Source organism: Pan troglodytes, chromosome X (genome assembly GCF_028858775.2).
Source record: "Pan troglodytes isolate AG18354 chromosome X, NHGRI_mPanTro3-v2.0_pri, whole genome shotgun sequence".
Lineage (NCBI taxonomy): Eukaryota > Metazoa > Chordata > Mammalia > Primates > Hominidae > Pan > Pan troglodytes.
This window is the reverse complement of record NC_072421.2, coordinates 109,402,790-109,423,180: the sequence shown is the minus strand read 5'-3', so window position 1 is coordinate 109,423,180 and position 20,391 is coordinate 109,402,790. Positions and strand designations below refer to the sequence as shown.

General features: G+C 41.2%; 1 protein-coding gene across 1 annotated transcript in view; it reads left to right on the top strand.

Annotated features, from left to right (window-relative positions):
• TRPC5 (transient receptor potential cation channel subfamily C member 5) overlaps positions 1-20,391 on the top strand; it is a 303,905-nt gene that overhangs the window by 153,952 nt on the left and 129,562 nt on the right. The window contains exon 3 of the mRNA XM_016943747.4: positions 11,641-12,162. Coding sequence (XP_016799236.1) covers positions 11,641-12,162 — 522 coding nt within the window. The remainder of the gene's footprint in view (positions 1-11,640; positions 12,163-20,391) is intronic.

The window sequence follows — 20,391 nt, the reverse complement described above, 5'->3', positions numbered from 1 at the left end:
TATTCAGGCGCAGCCCACACTGCTTTTGTGAGTGAAGGTCAGAACTGCCCTTTTGTAACTTTTCTTTTGCACTCTTAGACCCAACTGAGTTCATTTTTGTCACCCAAGGTCTCAACTCCTCTTCTTTATTCATTCTGATTTTGTTTTGCTGGCAAATGTGCTCTTATCAATATCAGTACCCATTAGAAAAAATATAAAATAAGAAGTGTTTATTTATATTGAGTCCTATAATATACTTACTAGTAATCTGGTTACCCTGGCCCTCCAATGATACTGTCTCTGTATCTGGGTTCTCAGCCCTGTCCAGAAACCTTTATCATGATATCCAAACTCACACTAGTCATGTGATAAGCAGTGATGTGGAAAACTCTAAATCAGCTTGTCACCATCCTCTTTCCAGGACAGCAATCTACAAGAGAAATTTAATTTAAAAATCATACATTGATTTATACAAAGTGAACCAAGAACTATTATGGCTGTCCTAGAAAGCTATTTGTATCAAGCTCCACAGTAGGGCCACCTACAGAGCTAACTGGACACCCTGGTAGAGTAGGGCTTCCTTCCTCTGTGCAATGATAGAGACGCGTTGATTAGACCTTTGCTTCTGACATTTTTCCCATCTCAATAATAACCCACATCTGCTGATTGACTCATTTTTTGATTCATCACATCATTTTCACAATTTCCTGGAAAACGTCAGATCTCAACTGCATGCAAAATGCCTTCAGGGAGGGCTGTTTCTCCAAAGGCCGGCCACTCTGTATTCCCTTCCTACCTTGGAGTCTTTTACTTTTTTTGGTTTTTTGTTTGTTTGTTTGTTTCTAATATCCATCCCAGGGTAGACCTTACTTTTGGAATCAGTGGTTCCCATCACTCATTAGAACCCATATTTTATGAAGAAAATATATGGAATGCTTCATTTAACTGTGACAAAAATGCCTTTCCAGGTTTTATGAAACTAAAACTCACAAATTACAAACTTTCATAACCTATGGAATTAGTCATGAATTTTTTTTTCTCATAGATTTAGCTCCTATCTTTTGAAAACTTAGGGCTTCTATGTGATGAGAACTCAAAGAATAGTTTTGTGGGCTGCCAAACGTTAAACAATGCTATGTAATGTTTGTCTGGTTTAAGGTAGAACATTAGGTTAATTAACATCCAACAAAACCTGCAATATGTACTTAAGATATGTCTGTATATTCAGTGTTGTGATGTGATTTTAACATTTGTTTATTGATATAATAAATCAAATTTTTGGCCTTTTGCTGGTTAGGGGTGGAGCTGTATAGTGGTTAACAGTACAGGAGGCTTTGGTACCAAACTGCCTGGGGTCAAGCTCTGGGCCCTCTACGTCCTAGCTATGTGACCTGGGCCAAGACACTTAGCTTCTCTATGACTGAGTTCCTCAGATATAAAATGGGAGTAATTATTATGCCTATAGCATAGAGCTATAGTGAGGACTAAATAAAATACTCCAGCATTGTGCTTGTGCCTGGCATATGGAAAGCGCTCAACCTCCAGTAGCCATTAGTATTACTTTTATCCCTGCTGCTTAGGCTAATCCTGGCTATTGTTTTATATATATAATTGATCTGTATGTATCAATACTGACATTTTTAAAGGCCAGTGGGTTCTGTGACATTATCCCCAAGTAAATGTTGTCCATTTCAGTTTTCCAATCTAAATTATATACACCTTGGCCTTGAAAGCTGAGATCATCCAGCAAATCCTAACTCTGATGCTTCTGTTTTTACCAGATTCTGAGAAACAGATACTTTTCCATCTCATGCCAATGGTTGCTCCAAAGTAACACATACATCACCACTACTAGCTAACTAACCTGATAGATAGGCAGAGCAGGAAGCTGGTAATGTGAACTGATTAGATGCTGGTGTTTTTCACTTCTGAGTAATACAGAGAAATGAAATTTCATTTCCACACGTTCCTTGGACTGCTGAACACTGATTTTATCTGGCATGTTAGGATGGAGGGAGGAGAACACAGAAGGTGAAAAAAGAGGGATTGCAATTTCACTAAATCCAGGCATAAGACAGGAGGTTCATTTCCAACATGATGCTATCAGACCAGCTGTGTGAGGAAGTGCCAATTGGAGAGGTTGGGTCTGTGAGCAGACAACATTGTGTGTATGAATGAGGCGGCTCCTGATAAGGGTCTGGCCATTAATTACAAATGGGGGATTTAATTTCAGAAGCCTGTGATAAACTCCACCAAGGGTAACGATAGGGTTCAGAAAAACTCCAATTAGCAGATTGTGTCCAGTGATGAGGTTAATGGAAATGAATGTATCATTTGAGCCCTTGGTGAATAACCTTGTAAAAGCTTTAGCCATTTCTGACAGTGGGGAAAAAGGAGTATGATCTATCCTCTAGGCTGTCCTCTGGCAATAGAATTTAGCTGAAAATACAGAGAAGCTGACTGTAGCTCAATCTCTTCACTGCACTGCAAGTGTTTTATGTGATGAGCTCTGAGCTGAGTGGCTCTGTCCTATGCTCATTCATCCAGAAGGATCCTCGAATAGGATCCTAGCTTTTCTACAAGGAGTCCTTGGACAGATCCAGTAGCAAACTCATTAAGGCCTGAATGAAAAGTCCCAGGGAAAGGCAAGACAGTGTAACTTCTTTAGTGGCCATGTCCTTAGCCCACATCATTGCAAATTTTAAAATTCAATCGAGTTGGTTGATGTACCAGGTTTCTTTAGAAGTACAGTTATAGATAACATAAGCCAAATCTAAATTCTTGGCCTATTGATTTCCTTCCCTCTTCCTCACCTCCCCCTACCTTTATTTTTCCTTTTAAAAAACATGATTTTAAACAGAAAGTCCAAGATCTTTCAGTATGATTTTGGAGTTTAAAGAGAAGGCAAAACTTGATAAGAAATAATCAAATTGAATTTTTTACCTGACCTCAATCTGAACACAAAATGGCTGTTAAAAAATAATTTCAAAAAGAAAAAAAAGGTTAAATCGTAATCTTCATACAAATTTAAAGTAAACATGGCAAAGATTTTATTCAACTGATTAATTAATGTGGGAACCAGTAGGTAGGCCAAGAGTCTGCAAACTATGGCCTTCAGTCCAAATCTGGCCTGTCAACTGTTTTTATAAATAAAATTTATTGGAGCACAGCCATACCCATTCACTTACACTTATGGCTGCTTTCATTTTACAATGAAAATGAAAGTTTCATTTCATTGTAATGAAACGACATTGTAATGTAATTTGTTGTATGGTCCACAGAGTATCAATTACTGTCTGGCTTTTTACAGAAGAAGTTTGCTCTCCCATGATTCAGGCTATCGGAAACATAGAAATAAACTCACAAATGGATACAAAGTAGTCTATATCCACAAGGCAATAATCAATTATATTCCACCCAATAAGAAATAGTTGCATTACAATTTACAGAGTTTTAAATTAAGTCAAAGAGAATCAAAGGCATGGATAATCCAGAAAATATACTAGACAGGACCTCTAGTTTATGTTTTTTCATGATCCAAAGTCTTTCACAATTTTTCTTAATAGCTACTAGGAGAAACCTTATGTACAGAGCCACCAGTAGTAGCAGAATCCACTCTATCTGAAAGTGGAGTAGGAATCAAGCTGTACAGTGGATTGTGAGGCCTGAGAAAGACCTTCACCAAACTTAAGTCCCTACCAGCCTAGTCCTCCTTGAAATTCTCATTTTTTTTGGCTAATGCCAAGGTGTTCTTTCTAGGTGCCACCAGTTAAAATGTAAATACCCCCCGCTCAGGACAGCTCCAGATATTGTTATCAATATTAGTAACTTGTATGGATTTTTTTTTTTTTCAAAGAATAGCAGACCAGCCACCTAAAGGGACCCAGAAGTCCAGGGACCTGGATGGGAAACTGATACAATTTAGTAAACCTAATCTAAAATATAAGAACAATCCATAAAAGGCAGTACTGATTAAGCCTGCACAGGAGGCTTGCAAGACAGCACTGGGTTAACTTGTATTAAGTTAGGTAGAACATTAAAAAGTACACAAAATAGAATTGAAGGGGGGTGCTCTTACGGTTTCCATATGTCACAGTTTTGCCCAGGTGAAGACTAAACCATTACTGTGCTGGGGAGTTTGCTTTTGATTAAGATACATTTTTTTTTGTTGTTTTGTTTTGTTTTGTTGAGACAGAGTCTAGCTCTGTCACCCAGGCTGGAGTGTAGTGGTGTGATCTTCACTCACTGCAACCTCCATCTCCTGGGTTCAAGTGATTTTCCTGCCTCAGCCTCCCGAGTAGATGGGATTACAGGTGCACACCACCATGTCCAGCTAATTTTTGTATTTTTAGTAGAGATGGGGTTTCACCATGTTGGCCAGGCTGGTCTCGAACTCCTGACCTCAAGTGATCTGCCCACCTAGGCCTCCCAAAGTGCTGGGACTACAGGCCTGAGCCACAGCACCTGGCCACTTTTGTAATACATTTGTTGTTATAATGATAGGAACCATGTTTGTTGAGAACCTAGTATGTTCTAAAACAAACTTATCCAACCTGTGACCTGCAGGCCACATGTGGCCCAAGACAGCTTTGAATGTGGCCCAACACAAATTCATAAACTTTCTTAAAACATTATGAGATTTTTTTGGGTGATTTTTTTGTAGCTCATCAGTTATCATTAGTGTTAGTGTATTTTATGTGTGGCCCAAGGCGATTCTTCTTCTTTCAATGTGGGCCAGGGAAGCCAAAAGATTGGACAACTCTGTTCTAAACCCTATGTAGGAAATACACACACAATCTCATTTAATCCTTATAATTTTGCCCAGCTGCTGTCATTTTCCCATTGTATAGGCAAGGGAATTGAGATACAAAAAGGCTAGTAAATGACAAAGCCAAGCAAGATATTCTTAAATTGCACTGTGAAAGTGTGTCTGGAATTCATTCCTTCTGGTGGGTTCATGGTCTCACTGACTTCAATAATGGAGCTGCGGACCTTTGCGTTGAGTGTTACAGCTCTAAAAGATGGCACAGACCTAAAGAGTGAGCAGCAGCATAATTTATTGTGAAGAAGTGAAAGAACAAAGCTTCCACAGCATGGAAGGGGACCCGAGCGGGTTGCCGCTGCTGGCTGGGGTGGCCAGCTTTTATTCCCTTATTTGTCCCCACCCATGTCCTGCTGATTGGTCCATTTTACAGACTGCCGATTGGTCCATTTTACAAACCTCTAGCTAGCTACAGAGTTCCGATTGGTGCGTTTTTACAGAGCACTGATTGGTGGATTTTACAAACCTCTTATAAGATAGAAAAGTTCTCCAAGTCCCCACTAGACCCAGGAAGTACAGCTGGCTTCACCTCTCAGAAGCCCTCCTCAAAATAGTGTGGACACAGTCACTCCTCTTTCCATCTCCTGATCATCTGCTGATTTAGTCGCTATCCAAAGTACTCTGATTATCTTGGCCCCTAGATCACAGCTGTCCTCTTCAGCCCAATACGTGTCATCACTCTGGACAACTTCAGCACCCACCCATGTGGACAATGCAGCCAGCATCCTGACCCATCAGCTCCTTGACCTCCCCACTCCACTGACCTCCACATTCACTCTACTTCAGCCCACTGTGCCCATGACCAACCCACAGCTGGTCACCATTCAGCACTGCTCCACTGTGGACATCATATCTACTAGCACCCTACTCTCTGTCCACAGTCTCCCATCCTCCCAGTTTGCCTACTCTGTCTTTTCACTTCAAAGAGACCTCAAGTCCCTCAATGTCTCCATTTCCTCCCAGACTTTTAGCCCTTACCTATCTGATCTGGTCTTCAAGTGCAATCACCTGAACTACTTCATCCTCAACTTCTTCTCACGTCTGGCAAAACCACAATCCTGAATCTATCCAAAACCTGAATTTTCCATCCCCACATCTGGACTGTCAAAGCTGCTAGAGAGAAAAAAAAAAAGCCACATTCTTCTGTGCATCACTGCCATTATAAATTTACAGCTGCTAATTTACCCAAGACTTCAGGACTGCTAGGCCATCCTTTTACTTTCCTTTGTCTTCCTCTTTCTTTCCCCTTAGCAAATCTTCCATACATTGAACTCTCCCCACACACCCTGCCAACTTCTCCTCCCTCACTCAAAGCATCTGATCTCACCTCCCATTTCAATGAGAAAACTGCATTTTTAGATGGGAAATACTTCAGCTTCCAGCCCTCTTCAATAACAAACTACTAACACCTCCATTCAACTCACCTTTTTTCCTCCAGTCTCTGAAGATAAGGCATCCTTATTCCAGACTAAGATCAACCTCCACCTCACCCCAACCTTTGCTCTGGACCTCATCTCTCCTCATCTCTTCAGGCACCCTGATCTACCCACAAGCCCCCTCTTTCCCTTGTCTACAACCTCTTCCCTCCTCCCCGGGTCCTCCCCCAATCTAATCAAGGTGCTCAAGATGCAGCCTCATCTCTTCACAGCCACATTTCATTAAAGAGGCCTGGGATGTTAGGCCAGAAACTCAGACAAGGGTGAAGCCTTGTTTTAAAAGCTAGGGCACAGGTGCAGAAGAAGCTGCAATTCAGAAACTAACAGAACAAGAATGTCCCATTGCAAAAGCCTCAACAGTAGGAATTTGGAATGATGGAACTTGAGGCAGGCCTCCTGAGTGCTTCTTATTTCAGGCCTTGGTTGCCCTGGAAACTGGGGCTGGACAGAGTCCTTGGAGTAGATAGGTGGAGCCACTTGTGAGGAAACAAGGGCAGGCAGAGGCTGATCCTGTCCACTCTTGGTTTCAACTACTATTGCTGGCTGAAGGCTCTCACATCTATATTTTCAGCCCTGACTTCTCCTTCAAGATTCATGCTGGAGTTATACAATTTCCTGCTGCTTTCCCAGTAGGGACTTCAAAGTTAACAAGCACAAAACTGAACTTTTAAAAACTTTAAACCTGCTCCTGTATGCACTATCTCAATTAGTGACACTACTGTTCAACCAGGCATTGGAATCTAGAGACTCAATACCCTTGATTTCTACTCCCTGCCTTCCCTGACACATCCAATGAATGCCTTAAATTTGTTATTTTTTATCTATCTCTAGAATCACTATCTAATTTAAGATCCTTGCATCTCTTCACCTGAACTAATGATATCTTTTAATTAGTCTTATTCTGAAACACATGGTGGTGTGCTTGGAGCTGGCTTGCACCAGCTGGCGAGAGCGGGTTATCTGCTCCTCTTCCCAACTCCATGTTCCAGGATGTCATATTGGTAGCATGAAACTGGCCACAGTGGGAGTATTTACACCACAAAACCTGGCAAACACACAAAACAGGATATTTGTTCCTCCCCTGTGGAGAGCTGGTTGTTAAACATTTATGAGCATGATTACCACTGCCCATTTCCCACACTGTGGCCAAGCTAATCAACTATGCCACTCTCCTGATTAAAACCCTCAGTGGTTCCCCGTGGTCAACAGATAACATATAAATTCCTTAGCATGGCATATGAGGCCTTTTATCATTTGGCCCTTGCCTAAATATCCAATTTCTTCTCCCATCTCTTTTTAGTCTCACAACTTATGTGCTAGCACGAAGGTCACAAACTGGTTCACAGGAGCCAAATTTGTTTCACATATGTATTTTGCTTGGCCTGCACACTGTCTTTAAAATTTTTGAGCCAACGTTTATAACTTTAAGAGCTTCTACCCCCAAATCCATGTTTCTGGCTTCTTTTCAAAAATTTACAACACTGCTCCTCACTTGTGTTTATGACAATTTACAGGAGCTGAGTAGTAGCTGCCCCCTTTGAGAGGGTCTCTGCAGTTTACCAGTTTCTATCATTAACTCGCCCAAATTATGCATATACACCTACACCTGGTCCTGATTTCTGTTACCTGTTTGGCCTGCATTTTAGATAATGTCATAAAATCTAGATTATTATCAGAATCTTCTAACCCTCATTATAGAACTTTCTCTTCCTTTACTTTGGCTGTCCTGATGATAGTCCATGGTCTCTGCACAGCCTGGGAAGGAATAAAAACAGCAGATGATGAAGGAGGACAAAGCAGAAGGGGTAGAAGGAATAAAAAGAAACCCGTAGTCTATGGATCAGTCCCCACTTTGAAGCAATAGAATTGTGAAAAATACAGGCAGAAATGTCCCAAGTTTGTGAGACCTCATAGTAGTTCCCTGCAGAGCTAATCATCTAACCCTTCTTGGAGTCTTGGGATATCTGCCTTCTCAGCTGGACATGGGAAGGAGAGGTCCAAGGAAATTAGCTCATATTGACCCAAATTGTGGGAGTCAGGTTTATAAACAATAAAGTCAATTTCTCTTTTCTTTTCTTTACTTTTTTATTGGAGACAGGGTATCACTCTGTTGCCCAGGCTGGATGGAGTGCAGTGGCATGATCACAGCTCACTGCAGCCTTGACCTCCCAGGCTCAAGCAATCCTCCCATCTTAACCTCCCTACTAGCTGGGACTACAGGTGCTTGCCATCACACCTAGCTAATATAATGTTTTTGTTTTTTGGTTTTTTTTTTTTTTTAGAGACAGAGTCTCACTATGTTGCCCAGGCTGGTCTTGAACTCCTGGGCTCAGATGATCCTCTCACCTCGGCCTCCCAAAGTGCTGGGATTACAGGCATGAGCCACCACACCTGGCCCAAGAGAGTCAATTCCTTAATGTGAAAATAGGAAATTTAATTTATTTTTGCTGAGTGCCTGCTCTGTGTCTAGCACTGTGCTAGATGCCATAGGGGAAACAAGAGCAGACCAGGACAACTCTGCCTTCAAAGAGCTCATAACCTTATCAAGGAGGCAAAAAGTACGTGTGTGAAGTAATTTGAGAATAATGTAAGACAGCATCAGAAAAGTGATTATCTTGCATGTAACCTTGTGCCCACAATATTTGAGCGGGCAGCAAGAGATAAGCTCAAAGTTAAGAGGAGGAGCTATTGAAGAAGCCAGAACTTGCAATGGCCCCTGAGTGGCAGAGAAATGGGGCGAGAGACCATTCCACACAGGGGATCCACAAGGATATACACACAGAAAGCAACCTGTGAGTGGCAACACTGATAGGAGGAGAAAAAGCAGTCTGGGTGGGAGGGCAAAGTTGGTCACTGTAGACCAGTTTTCTTTTTAAAAGGTTTCCTCTCTGGTGTTAGGTACTCAGGAAGCCGAATGGAGAATAATAAAGTTCCTTGTTAGACAATATAATCGAGTAGTTTCAGAAAGCATTTCATATTCTAGGCATAGACACCAACAACCTTTTGGCTCTATCATACAAGTGGGGCTAAACACTATTCACGGGTACTGCTGTGTCTCTTGGACAGGACTGGCAGCACTGCCTTGGAAGAAAAGAAAGGAAAAGAGTAAGAAAAGTAGAAAGAATAAGGAAGTGGGGGGGAGAGAGAGAGAGAGAGAGAAAGAGAGTGAGCAAAGAGGAATAGCATGGTAGGAAGCAGACCCATACCCATAATCGAACCCAGGGAATCCTGTGCTACAGGTTAGCCTCTCTTCCCTTCTGCTCAACACTTTTAGACCCTGACAGAGATGAGGAATGCCTCTGCCTAGAGAAAGGGCAGATTTCTCAGATCTGAGCTCGCTTCTTCCTGGGCAGACTGTGACAAATTTCTCACTTCCCCATCTCTCCCAACTCTAGGCTTTATGCTGATAGTGTTTATGTTCATTTCCAGGCCCACTCAGACCTACTTCTTCCTTAGCCTGTAGGCTTATGTTAATTTCTGAGATTACTCTTTCCTATGTCCAATTTACTTTATGAGCCAGTTGCTCACTTCCTGCTGTCTTGTTTGTAGCTGCTCCCTCTAAATGTTTAACAATGTTTACTCGCTGCTCCATCCTAGCCATTAATGACCATTATGCAGTCATCTTTCAACTATTCAGAGGCTGATGCAAGCACTCAGTGAAGGAAACAGGTTTCTTGCAAACTCCTCCTCCTCCACCTTTCTCCTACTGTATGTTTTCTGGCCACTTCCCTGTTTGAGAATCCTGCGTGCAAGGTGGGAGGGAGGCAATGATGTTGAAAAACAGTTAACTCATCCCTTTGTCAGTTCGCCAGTAACTGTGGGTTGTTGTTTTATTTTTTAAAGAAGTTTTGAGAGTAAAAAGAACCTATTGATTAAAACACGATTTGTCTCTCTGCTTACATTTACAGAGATAAAAAAATTAAAAACAAAACAAAAATCCCATGATTTGTCTATTCGATGAGACTCCCAATTATCCATGGTCTGTCCTACCCAGTTAAAATGAACATTTGGAACTTTTTTTCCTAAAGTGTAATAAAAATCAATATTTCCCGATTTTCTGGAATCCTAGACATGTTTTGAATACTTGGCTCCACCTCTTAAAGCCTCTGTTGCCTCTGTTGACTATTCAGCCCTCCCCTTCTCTAGCTCTAGATCCTACCGCACTTAAACTCTTCTGTGAGTCTAGCAAGCTGCCTCAGTTTCCCTACTGGAATGAGAAAAGACTGGGTCCCAAAAGAGACATTTTTTTTTTTTTGGAGACTGAGTCTTGCTCTGTTGCCCAGGCTGCAGTGCAGTGGCGCGATCTCGGCTCACTGCCAGCTCTGCCTCCTGGGTTCACGCCATTCTCCTGCCTCAGCCTCCCAAGTAGCTGGGACTACAGGCACCCGCCACCACGCCCGGCTAATTTTTTGTATTTTTAGTAGAGACGATGTTTCACCGTATTAGCCAGGATGGTCTCTATCTCTTGACCTCATGATCCGCTCGCCTCGGCCTCCCAAAGTGCTGGGATTACAGGAGTGAGCCACTGTGCCTGGCAAGAGACATTTTAAAGTCGAAAGATTTTTTAATTCATTGATCAGGTTCTGCACACTCACCCGGAAGTGCTCCTGAATACCCAAAGAAGCCCCCATCTTTCACCTATAGCTGCTATTTACACTAAACATTACATCATGGACATAGCAGTTTTATCAATGGTACTGTTGCTATCAGTATCCCCTCCCCAAGCCGAGAAGTCTTCATTTTCAGAGTACTTCTTCCTGACCCTAACGAATTATCTTTACCTTCCTGGGACCTACAGGAAGTTGGACGAACCCTGTCTGGCCTTGGGCTTTGGTCCCCTGAAGATATATATATAGTCTCTACTGCTCATTTGGAACTGAGCAGATAATACTATGTACTGTTACCAGTTTTATGAAAGTTTGCTCTACCCAAGTAATTCTCCAGGAGGTCAGGAAAAATGTCCTTTACTTCTCTGTATTCTCCAGTATGTCTCAGACAGAAATGGGCATGTTGTCATTGCATAATTGACAATTTGACTCTAGAGCTTGGCTCTAGAGTCTTGCTTGGGTTTGAATCTTGGCTCTGCTGACTAAAAACTTTGTAACCTTAGGTGTGTTCTTTAACCTCCCTCTGTCTCAGCTTCTTCATATGGGAAGAATATTTACCTCACAAGGTTGTTGTGGAGATTAAATGAGTAAAGACATGTAATGTGCTTAGAATAGTGCCTGGCACACAATAAGCATCCCACAAACATTAGCTATAAGGAAGGAGGTTTAGGAGGTCAAAAGAATTGAAACAAGAATGGAGACTCTAATTCCTGAATCGCCAGCATTTTATAGGCCCTATGCTTCTCTCTCCAAACTTTAATCCTGCCCTTCTATTCTTCTCATTTCTTGTACCTAGGTCCCCACTCTGATGATGGACACGCAGTTCTCTGAATTCACACCGGACATCACTCCCATCATGCTGGCTGCCCACACCAACAACTACGAAATCATCAAATTGCTTGTCCAAAAACGGGTCACTATCCCACGGCCCCACCAGATCCGCTGCAACTGTGTGGAGTGTGTGTCTAGTTCAGAGGTAGACAGCCTGCGCCACTCTCGCTCCCGACTGAACATCTATAAGGCTCTGGCAAGCCCCTCACTCATTGCCTTATCAAGTGAGGACCCCATCCTAACTGCCTTCCGTCTGGGCTGGGAGCTCAAGGAGCTCAGCAAGGTGGAGAATGAGTTCAAGGCCGAGTATGAGGAGCTCTCTCAGCAGTGCAAGCTCTTTGCCAAAGACCTGCTGGACCAAGCTCGGAGCTCCAGGGAACTGGAGATCATCCTCAACCATCGAGATGACCACAGTGAAGAGCTTGACCCTCAGAAGTACCATGACCTGGCCAAGTTGAAGGTGGCAATCAAATACCACCAGAAAGAGGTAAGCTGAGCTCATGTCTGCTTTCAGGGAAGCTTAAAGCCTCCAAAGTCTGGAGCAGCAGAGCAAGAATCAGCATTTTTCTACCATTTAGCCCTCTAACAAACAAATGGTTGGGCAGGCCTCACAGCTAGGCCCATTTATCCGAGGCACAGACAACCTTTTTGTATTTTCTTTATGGCCAGATAAGTAACCATCTGATTCTTTGGTGGCAAAGCATTCATGCATTTAACAAATGCTTACAGAGCACTGTTCGGAATGTTTGCGATACAGAAGACAGACACCGACTCTGCTTTCATGGAGCTTACAAGCTGGTGGTGGATATAGAGTAAATGATCACTTTAATGAATACATAATTACCTACTAAGATATGTACTCTGAAAGAACAGTGCTCTGTGAGAGCACATAACAAAGGATCCTATCCTATATACTGGGGACATAGTGGGCAGTGATTACAGAAGGGTCGCTGCCTGGATGCTGGTAATTGTTGGCACAACTGAATCCCTGGCAGCCCCTTAGCGAGAAGGCTAAAAAACACATTTGAAAGATGAAGTCATACTCAAGGTTTGTAGTTCAATGAAAGGCTGAAGCAGGATCTGCTATGGTATGACCTCCAAAATGTTAGGTTCCACGTCTTTGAGGGAGGTCAGTTCAAGCAGGTCACAGGTGAGGCTTTGATTTCCAGTTAGGGAAGATTTACAATCAAACAGGTGTAGTTCTATGCCAACTTATCAGACAGTTTGGGAGAGCCTCCTAACAAGGCTAACTTAGCCCTTTAAGGAAGCAGCATGATACCACGGAAAAAGCAGGGACTATGGAGCCAGAGCAACTGAGGATAGAATTTTAACCCACTAGCTGTATGACCTGAAGAAACTCACTCCTATTTTCAGGGCATTAGTTTTCTCATTTATAAAATAGAGATGAAAATAGTTTCTTCACTTCATAGGGGATTGTGGGAAATAAGAAAAGCTAACAGTGCATGGCACCAGAAGTGCTTTAATGTCCATTTCCATCTCTTTTCCATGCTACCTGGAGTCAAAGCAGCTGAGGGGTGCCTGCCAGCTGAAGGGCAACTGGCAGTGCCATTCCTTCATGGATCCAGGCTCTGAGGCAAACCTCATTGTGTGTTTATCTGGTCCCTTTTTCTCAGACAAAAATAAAACTACTACGCCTTAGAAATGAGGCAAAAAACAAATACCAGGGCAACCTGGAATGGGATAAAAAATGAAAAAGAGCAACATGGAGATCGAAAGGGCTATACTGGAGGAAGTGGTAAATGGTTAGGCCCACCTATGAGTCCCCTTATTTTATTTTTGCCATTTACCTGCTTTAAGTTATTTCAATAAGCCTGGTGTTGTGCTTACCTCCCTGGAGAAGTGTAAAGATAAAATAAAATAGGTAATATACTTAGGTACAGCGAAATACCGAGCATACAGTAGCAGTCAATAACTATTAGCTGGGCGGGGTGTGGTGGCTCACGCCTGTAATCCCAGCACTTTGGGAGGCCAAGGCTGGCAGATCATCTGAGGTCAAGAGTTCGAGACCAGCCTGGCCAACATGGTGAAACCCAGTCTCTACTAAAAGTACAAAAATTAGCTGGGTGTGGTGGCACGTGCATGTAATCCCAGCTACTCCAGAGGCTGAGACACGAGAATCGCTTGAACCTGGGAGGCAGAGGTTGCAATAAGTCGAGATCATGCCATGGCACTCCAGCCTGGGCGATAGAGTGAGACTGTGTATCAAAAAAAAATTTACTATTAGCGGCTATAATTATTCATTTTTATTTTTACACATGGAGGACTCGTGGTATATGGTCTAATTCTGTGCAGTAAAATGGCAGGTAATAGATATAGTAAAGGCCCATCCTTCTCTTATCCCTCCCTCTCTCCCACAGCCCTGCTGTTGATGTGAAGTATCAGTTATCGTGTTAAGCAGTCTGCTGTATCTACACTTTGATATATGTATATATTTCCATTAAAGATGTATATTATTGTTTCAGTGTTTTTTCACTTTACATAAATTGTTATAATACTGTGAGAAAAAAAATCACAGATATTTTTAGAACATGAATTGCTTCCAAGTGACAGAATGGTTAATGGGAATAAAACAGTTTTTAAAAAATAGATAATTGCAGAATACAACTAAAGTTTACAGTCCTCACCCCACTGAATATGAGATTAACTTTACAATTTTAGGCCCCCCATTCTCTTTAAAATTGAGAATGCATTTATTTTCAAACAATTTCACTGCAATATTTCATCAATTTTTGTGTTGGTAGGTCACCTTCTGTTGTATGGCTTGACTCCACTTGCTCATATGATCTTCATTTGCCAGTTTTAGTTACTGTTGCATTTGAAAACCAATGTGATGACTTTCTCACTCTCATGGGGATCTGCTTGTCATATGATCACTTTTGGATTCTACATTAACTGCCCTCCAATCCTCATTAACCTTCTCATTATTTTTTCCTCTTTGTTTTAGTCCTTTTGCTGTCCAGAAATTTTGTCCCTTGTGTTCTTTATTCCATAATTTCTTATCAATGTTTTTACATAATATCTTTATGCTACTATATTTTCGTATATTTCTCAACTATCATCCCACTAATCTGAATGTGCCACAGGGTTTTATTTCTTCTTGTTCTCTTGATTAAGCATCAGAGATTCCAACATTGTTTCCAGGGTCCATTTCTGTGTACATTGAAGTGGACTTTTTATTGTGGTAAGATATACCTAATATAAAATTTCACGTTTTAACCACCTGTAAGTTTACAGTTCAGTGGAATTAAGTACATTCACATTGTGCAACCATCGTCACTAGGATTCATTTTTGGAGATGCACAAGTTTTGGAGTGTCTATTTTACTTTCAATAGTGAACTTATCTAAGCATAGTTTCATATTTCACAAGGCCACACTTAAAAAATTAATTAATTAATTAATTAATTTATTTATTTATTTATTTTTGAGACGGAGGCTCTCTCTGTCACCCAGGCTGGAGTGCCGTGGCACAATCTCAGCTTACTGCAACCTCCGACTCCTGGGTTCAATCGATTATCCTGCCTCAGCCTCCATAGTAGTTGGGACTACAGGCGTGCACCACCACACCCAGAAAATTTTGGGGTTTTTTTTTTTTTTAATTAATTAATTTATTTATTTTTTTTAGTAGAGATGGGGTTTCGCCATGCTGGCCAGGCCAGTCTTGAACTCCTGACCTCAAGTGATCTGCCTACCTGGGCCCCTCAAAGTGCTGGGATTACAGGCGTAAGCCACCGCACCCAGCCTATTTTTATTATTTTTAGAGACAAGGTCTCACTATGTTGCCTAGGCTGGTTTCAAACTCCTGGCCTCAAACTCCTGGCCTCAGGTGATCTTCCCATCTCAGCCTCCCAAAGCACTGGGATTACAGATGTGAGCCACCATGCCCAGCCAGCTAAATTATGTTTAATCCATAACACTGGCAAAGTAGCACCTCTTAACTATTCAATATTATGGATATTCAGCAGTAATTTCAAAAGTAAGTAATCAAAGTAATTTCAAAAGTAAATCACTTTTTGAAAAGTAATTCAAAAAGCACTCTATTTATGCAAAGATCAACAATTTTAGGCCTGGTGCTATTCACTGATATTTGTGAATCAAATAAATGAAAACCATGGTATTTAGTAGACTGAATTATTTCAATCAGGTCACATCAAACTCTAGCTCCAGGTATACAGCCGGGATAGTGAGTGACTGTCAACTTCAATGTCAATAGTGATAAAGAATATAATTCCAAAGAGCCACCGAAACTCAAATATGGCCTAAAGTTTAGCCTCATAGCCAGAGACTTCAGAATCATTTGGAGATTTATATTTATATATTTTGCTCCAAATTTTCCAAGATAAATTATCTTAGCAATGGCCATACATCAATTTTAACATAATTAGTTTCTCTTCAAACTAAGCCACGCTGATTAGAAAGGCAGGCTTGAGAAATCATATATATCTTAAAGTTTACACTCCAAAGGCATTGCTTCAGGAATGTAAAACATAATTTATACTCATCAAACTCTATAAATCCCTTCTGAATTGTGACTTCATTTCTAGAAAAAAAACTGTAATCCTTCCTAATCTGTGAATTAGAGTTTTTTAAAAATATGTGGTTTCATTGAGTCTCAAATGCATACAACCTCTAATTTCTCTCTATTCAATTCACATGTCTAGTTTAAGGCTGAATAATCCCACCTTCTTAAACAAATCAGCAACGTCCTTTTTGGGGTTGTGTTTTTGTGATTTTAACTTTAGCATATAAATTTAGCTCAATGATGTGAGCTACTGAGGTTCCAACAATTCAAGTGTCTGTGAGAACTTCATTCTCAAAAGTCCTTGATTTGAGGAATCAGACTGATAAGTCTGTTCAGTAAATATCCAAAATCTGGTCTTAAAAAAAAATGAAACACTCACACAGTGCTTAGGGCCACAAGCATAAAAAAGTCATGATTTTGATCTTTATTTTATCACATATAATACACTTGATTTTTGCAGTATAAACTCTTCTCATGTAGGATTGGATGAAACTAGGCAAACCAATCTTTCCTTTCGATGCAAATAAATGAATGAAACCTAACTTTATGCTTCCATTATTATTATTAATTTTTATTTTTATTTTTGAGACAGAGTTTCACTATGTCACCCAGGCTGGAATGCAGTGGTGCCATCTCGGCTCACTGCAACCTCCGTCTCCCAGGTTCAAGCAATCTTCCCACCTCAGCCTCCTTAGTAGCTGGAACTACAGGCATGCACCACCACGCCTGGCTAATTTTTGTATTTTTAGTAGAGACAGGTTTTACCATGTTGGCCAGCTGGTCTCAAACCCCTGACCTCAGGTGATCCACCTGCCTGGGCCTCCCAAAGTGCTTGAATTATAGGGATGAGCCACCGTGCCAGTCCTATGCTCGCATTATGTTTATGGCAAGTTAACTCAGCTTTTCCATGTTAGACAAAATTTCTCAAATTCTTTGAAGGCATATAGTTTATGTGTGCTAACTCATCAAGAAAAAAACATATTAACATCTTAAGTGGGTCACACCCCAGGATCTAGTGGAACACATTTACCCTGAGGGTTACATATCAGGAGCCCCAAACCAAGATGGAAAGGACATTTTCTTTCTTTTTTTTTTTTTCAAATGACCTTCGTACCCGAAAGAAGCCTGTAGGGGAATGGACAAGAATTATTTCCCAGGAACAGAATTATTCAAAGAGAAACAGCCTCTAGATGATAACGAAATAACTGAGCTAAAAGAGAAAAATTGTCTTTTCCACTTGATTCCATGCTTAATAACAGTTGGACTGTGAGGTTCTGTCTTCAAGGATAGGTAGGATTACTTCCTCAATGTCTGTAATGAGGAATAGGACAGAGCAGATGCATTACTTCTCCACTCTCTAGTGCCGTACCTGATGACAACTTGCTAAATCTTTTAAAGTGTGCTGTGATTCCAACTGGGGAAAAAATGAAGAAATACCCAGTACAAATGGAATTTTTCTCGATGAGTCGAGGTTTGTGGGGGAGAAGCATCAAGAACTCTGGCACCTGGGATAAGGACCCAAAGATAAGCCCATTCACATCTTAAGTTTCAAATAGACAACATGTCTTTTTAAAACTTGAGATTAAAAGCTGTATTTCACACAGAACATTTTTTTTCTTCATAAAATGTGCTGCAACAGAGCTGATTTCCAAAGCTGGAAGTTGGGGGTTTGCCTACATTAAAAACTTCGAAATTATAGTTTCAAGAAAGGCGTGTTCCCCCAAGTTTAAGTAAGAATAAAGTTACTAGAATGACCAGTATTTCCAGAATTTGTCATAATATAGAGGTATGTGTATTTACACGCGTTCAACAACAGATTTTGTTAATGACACCTTTTTTTTGTTTTTTTTTTTAAGCAGAGTTTTGCTTTGTTGCCCGGGATGGAGTGCAGTGGCATGATCTTGGCTCACTGCAACCTCCACCTCCCAGGTTCAAGCTATTCTCATGCCTCAGCCTCCTGAGTAGCTGGGATTACAGGTGCCTACCACCGTGCCGGCTGATTTTTTTGTATTTTAGTAGAGATGGGGTTTCACCATGTTGCCCAGGCTGGTCTTGAACTCCAGAGCTTAGGCAATCCGCCTGTCTTGGCCTCCCAAAGTGCTAGGATTATAGGCGTGCGCCACCGCGCCCGGCCTGTTAATGACATCTTTGATTAGAGGAATCTGAAACACTAAAGTTATGTTTCGTAACTGTGGCCCCCTTGTCCACCTTATATTTGTGGTAAACTTAAAATTATCTTTGAGATGCCTTCAGTATTTTTCTTTCTTTTTTTTTTTTGAGACAGAGACTCGCTCTGTCGCCCAGGCTGGAGTGCAGTGGCACGATCTTGGCTCACTGCAAGCTACGCCTCCCAGGTTCACGCCATTCTCCTGCCTCAGCCTCCTGAGTAGCTGGGACCACAGGCGCCCGCCACCACGCCCAGCTAATTTTTTTGTATTTTTAGTAGAGACGGGGTTTCATCGTGTTAGCCAGGATGGTCTCCATCTCCTGACCTCGTGATCCACTCGCCTTGGCCTCCCAAAGTGCTGGGATTACAGGCGTGAGCCACCGCGTCCGGCCGCCTTCAGCATTTTTCTAGGGTCTTTAAGATGAAATTGTGACCAGGTATAAGACTTCAGTGATTTTCCTTACCTTGTAAAATGCAGTTCCAACCTTCATAAGTATAATGGCAGTCACCTCCAAGGATTATTTATTACCCTGAAGAGATGTGATATTGGAAACTGACAGTTTTATTTATCAATACAAGTAATTCACAAATAACTAACTTCAGGAACTAGAAGTCATTTTTTCTTTCTTTAGGGATTTTCTGTTGGTTGGTTGGTTGGTTGGTTGGTTAGTTGGTTTGTGAACTTTCTGAGGGTTAAATAGACAGAAGAAAACCAGTTTTAAATATGGGCTGGAGGGAGTAGGATCTCTGAAAAAATATAAGCAGTATTCCCAAGAGGTATCACTAAGTACATCTAGTCTATTAAGGTAAGACTGTCAATACAAAAACACAATAGTCAGCTTTCATGTAAAAAAAAAATCATAAAAATCAAGTTGGATCACAATGGGTTAATAACGTTCAGAGTTACATAACCCCCTCAGGAACAAAATCTTAGCCTTAAATGGAATATAATTCATTATTTCCTGAAGGGCTTTTTCATATTGTTTTTTCCTCATTATTATTCCTACTAGAACTCAAGTAGACTCCCCAAAAGAATTCAATTTGGTTAAAAAAAAAAATCAGCTCCAAAGCATGAAACAATAGCTGATTCCAAACTCTAACTTTGGCATGAAGTAGAATAAGAAAGCTCTTATCTCTTAGAAAACAGGTGTAAAACTATTGGATAATTATTTCATGTCAAATAGACTTTCAGGTATTGTCATACAAACTTTTTGCAGATGGGTGAATTTTCTTTTTAATTTTTAAGTTCTGGGGTACATTTGCAGGATGTGCAGGTTTGTTACATAGGTAAACATGTGCCTTGGTGGTTTGCTGCACTGATCAACCCATCACCTAGGTATTAAGTCCAGCATCCATTAGCTGGGAATCCATTCTTGATGCTCTCTCTCCCCACCCCAGCCCCCAACAGGCCCCAGTGTGTGTTGCTCCCCTCCCTGTGTCCATGTGTTCTCATTGTTCAGCTCCCACTTATACGAGGGAACATGTGGCTTCTGGTTTTCTGTTCCTGCGTTAGTTTGCTGAGGGTAATAGCTTCCAACTCCATCCATGTCCCTGTAAAGGACATGATCTTGTTCCTTTTTATGGCTGCATAGTATTCCATGGTGTATATGTACCACATTTCCTTTATCCAGTCTATCATTGATGGGCATTTGGGTTGATTCCATGTCTTTGCTATTGTGAATAGTGCTGCAATGAACATACGCATGCACATTTTTCAGATATTCCTGAAAAGTCGTGATTTCATATATTCTGTCTCAATGCCAGATATGTCATGCCAAAGGCTTTGAAAACTATTATTTCATTTGTTCCTTATTATCACTGAAGGTAAGCAGAAAATTTATTAATAACCCTCATTTTGCAAATGAGAAAGGACTATGTTTAGAGATTTAAGATCATCTGACAAAGCCAGAAGTATAACTTCAGAATCCTGGTACAACGTTCTCTCTTATTATGCTCTGCTACCTTACGTTGAGTGAAGTTCTTGTGGGCCCATTTGGTAGCCTCCAAA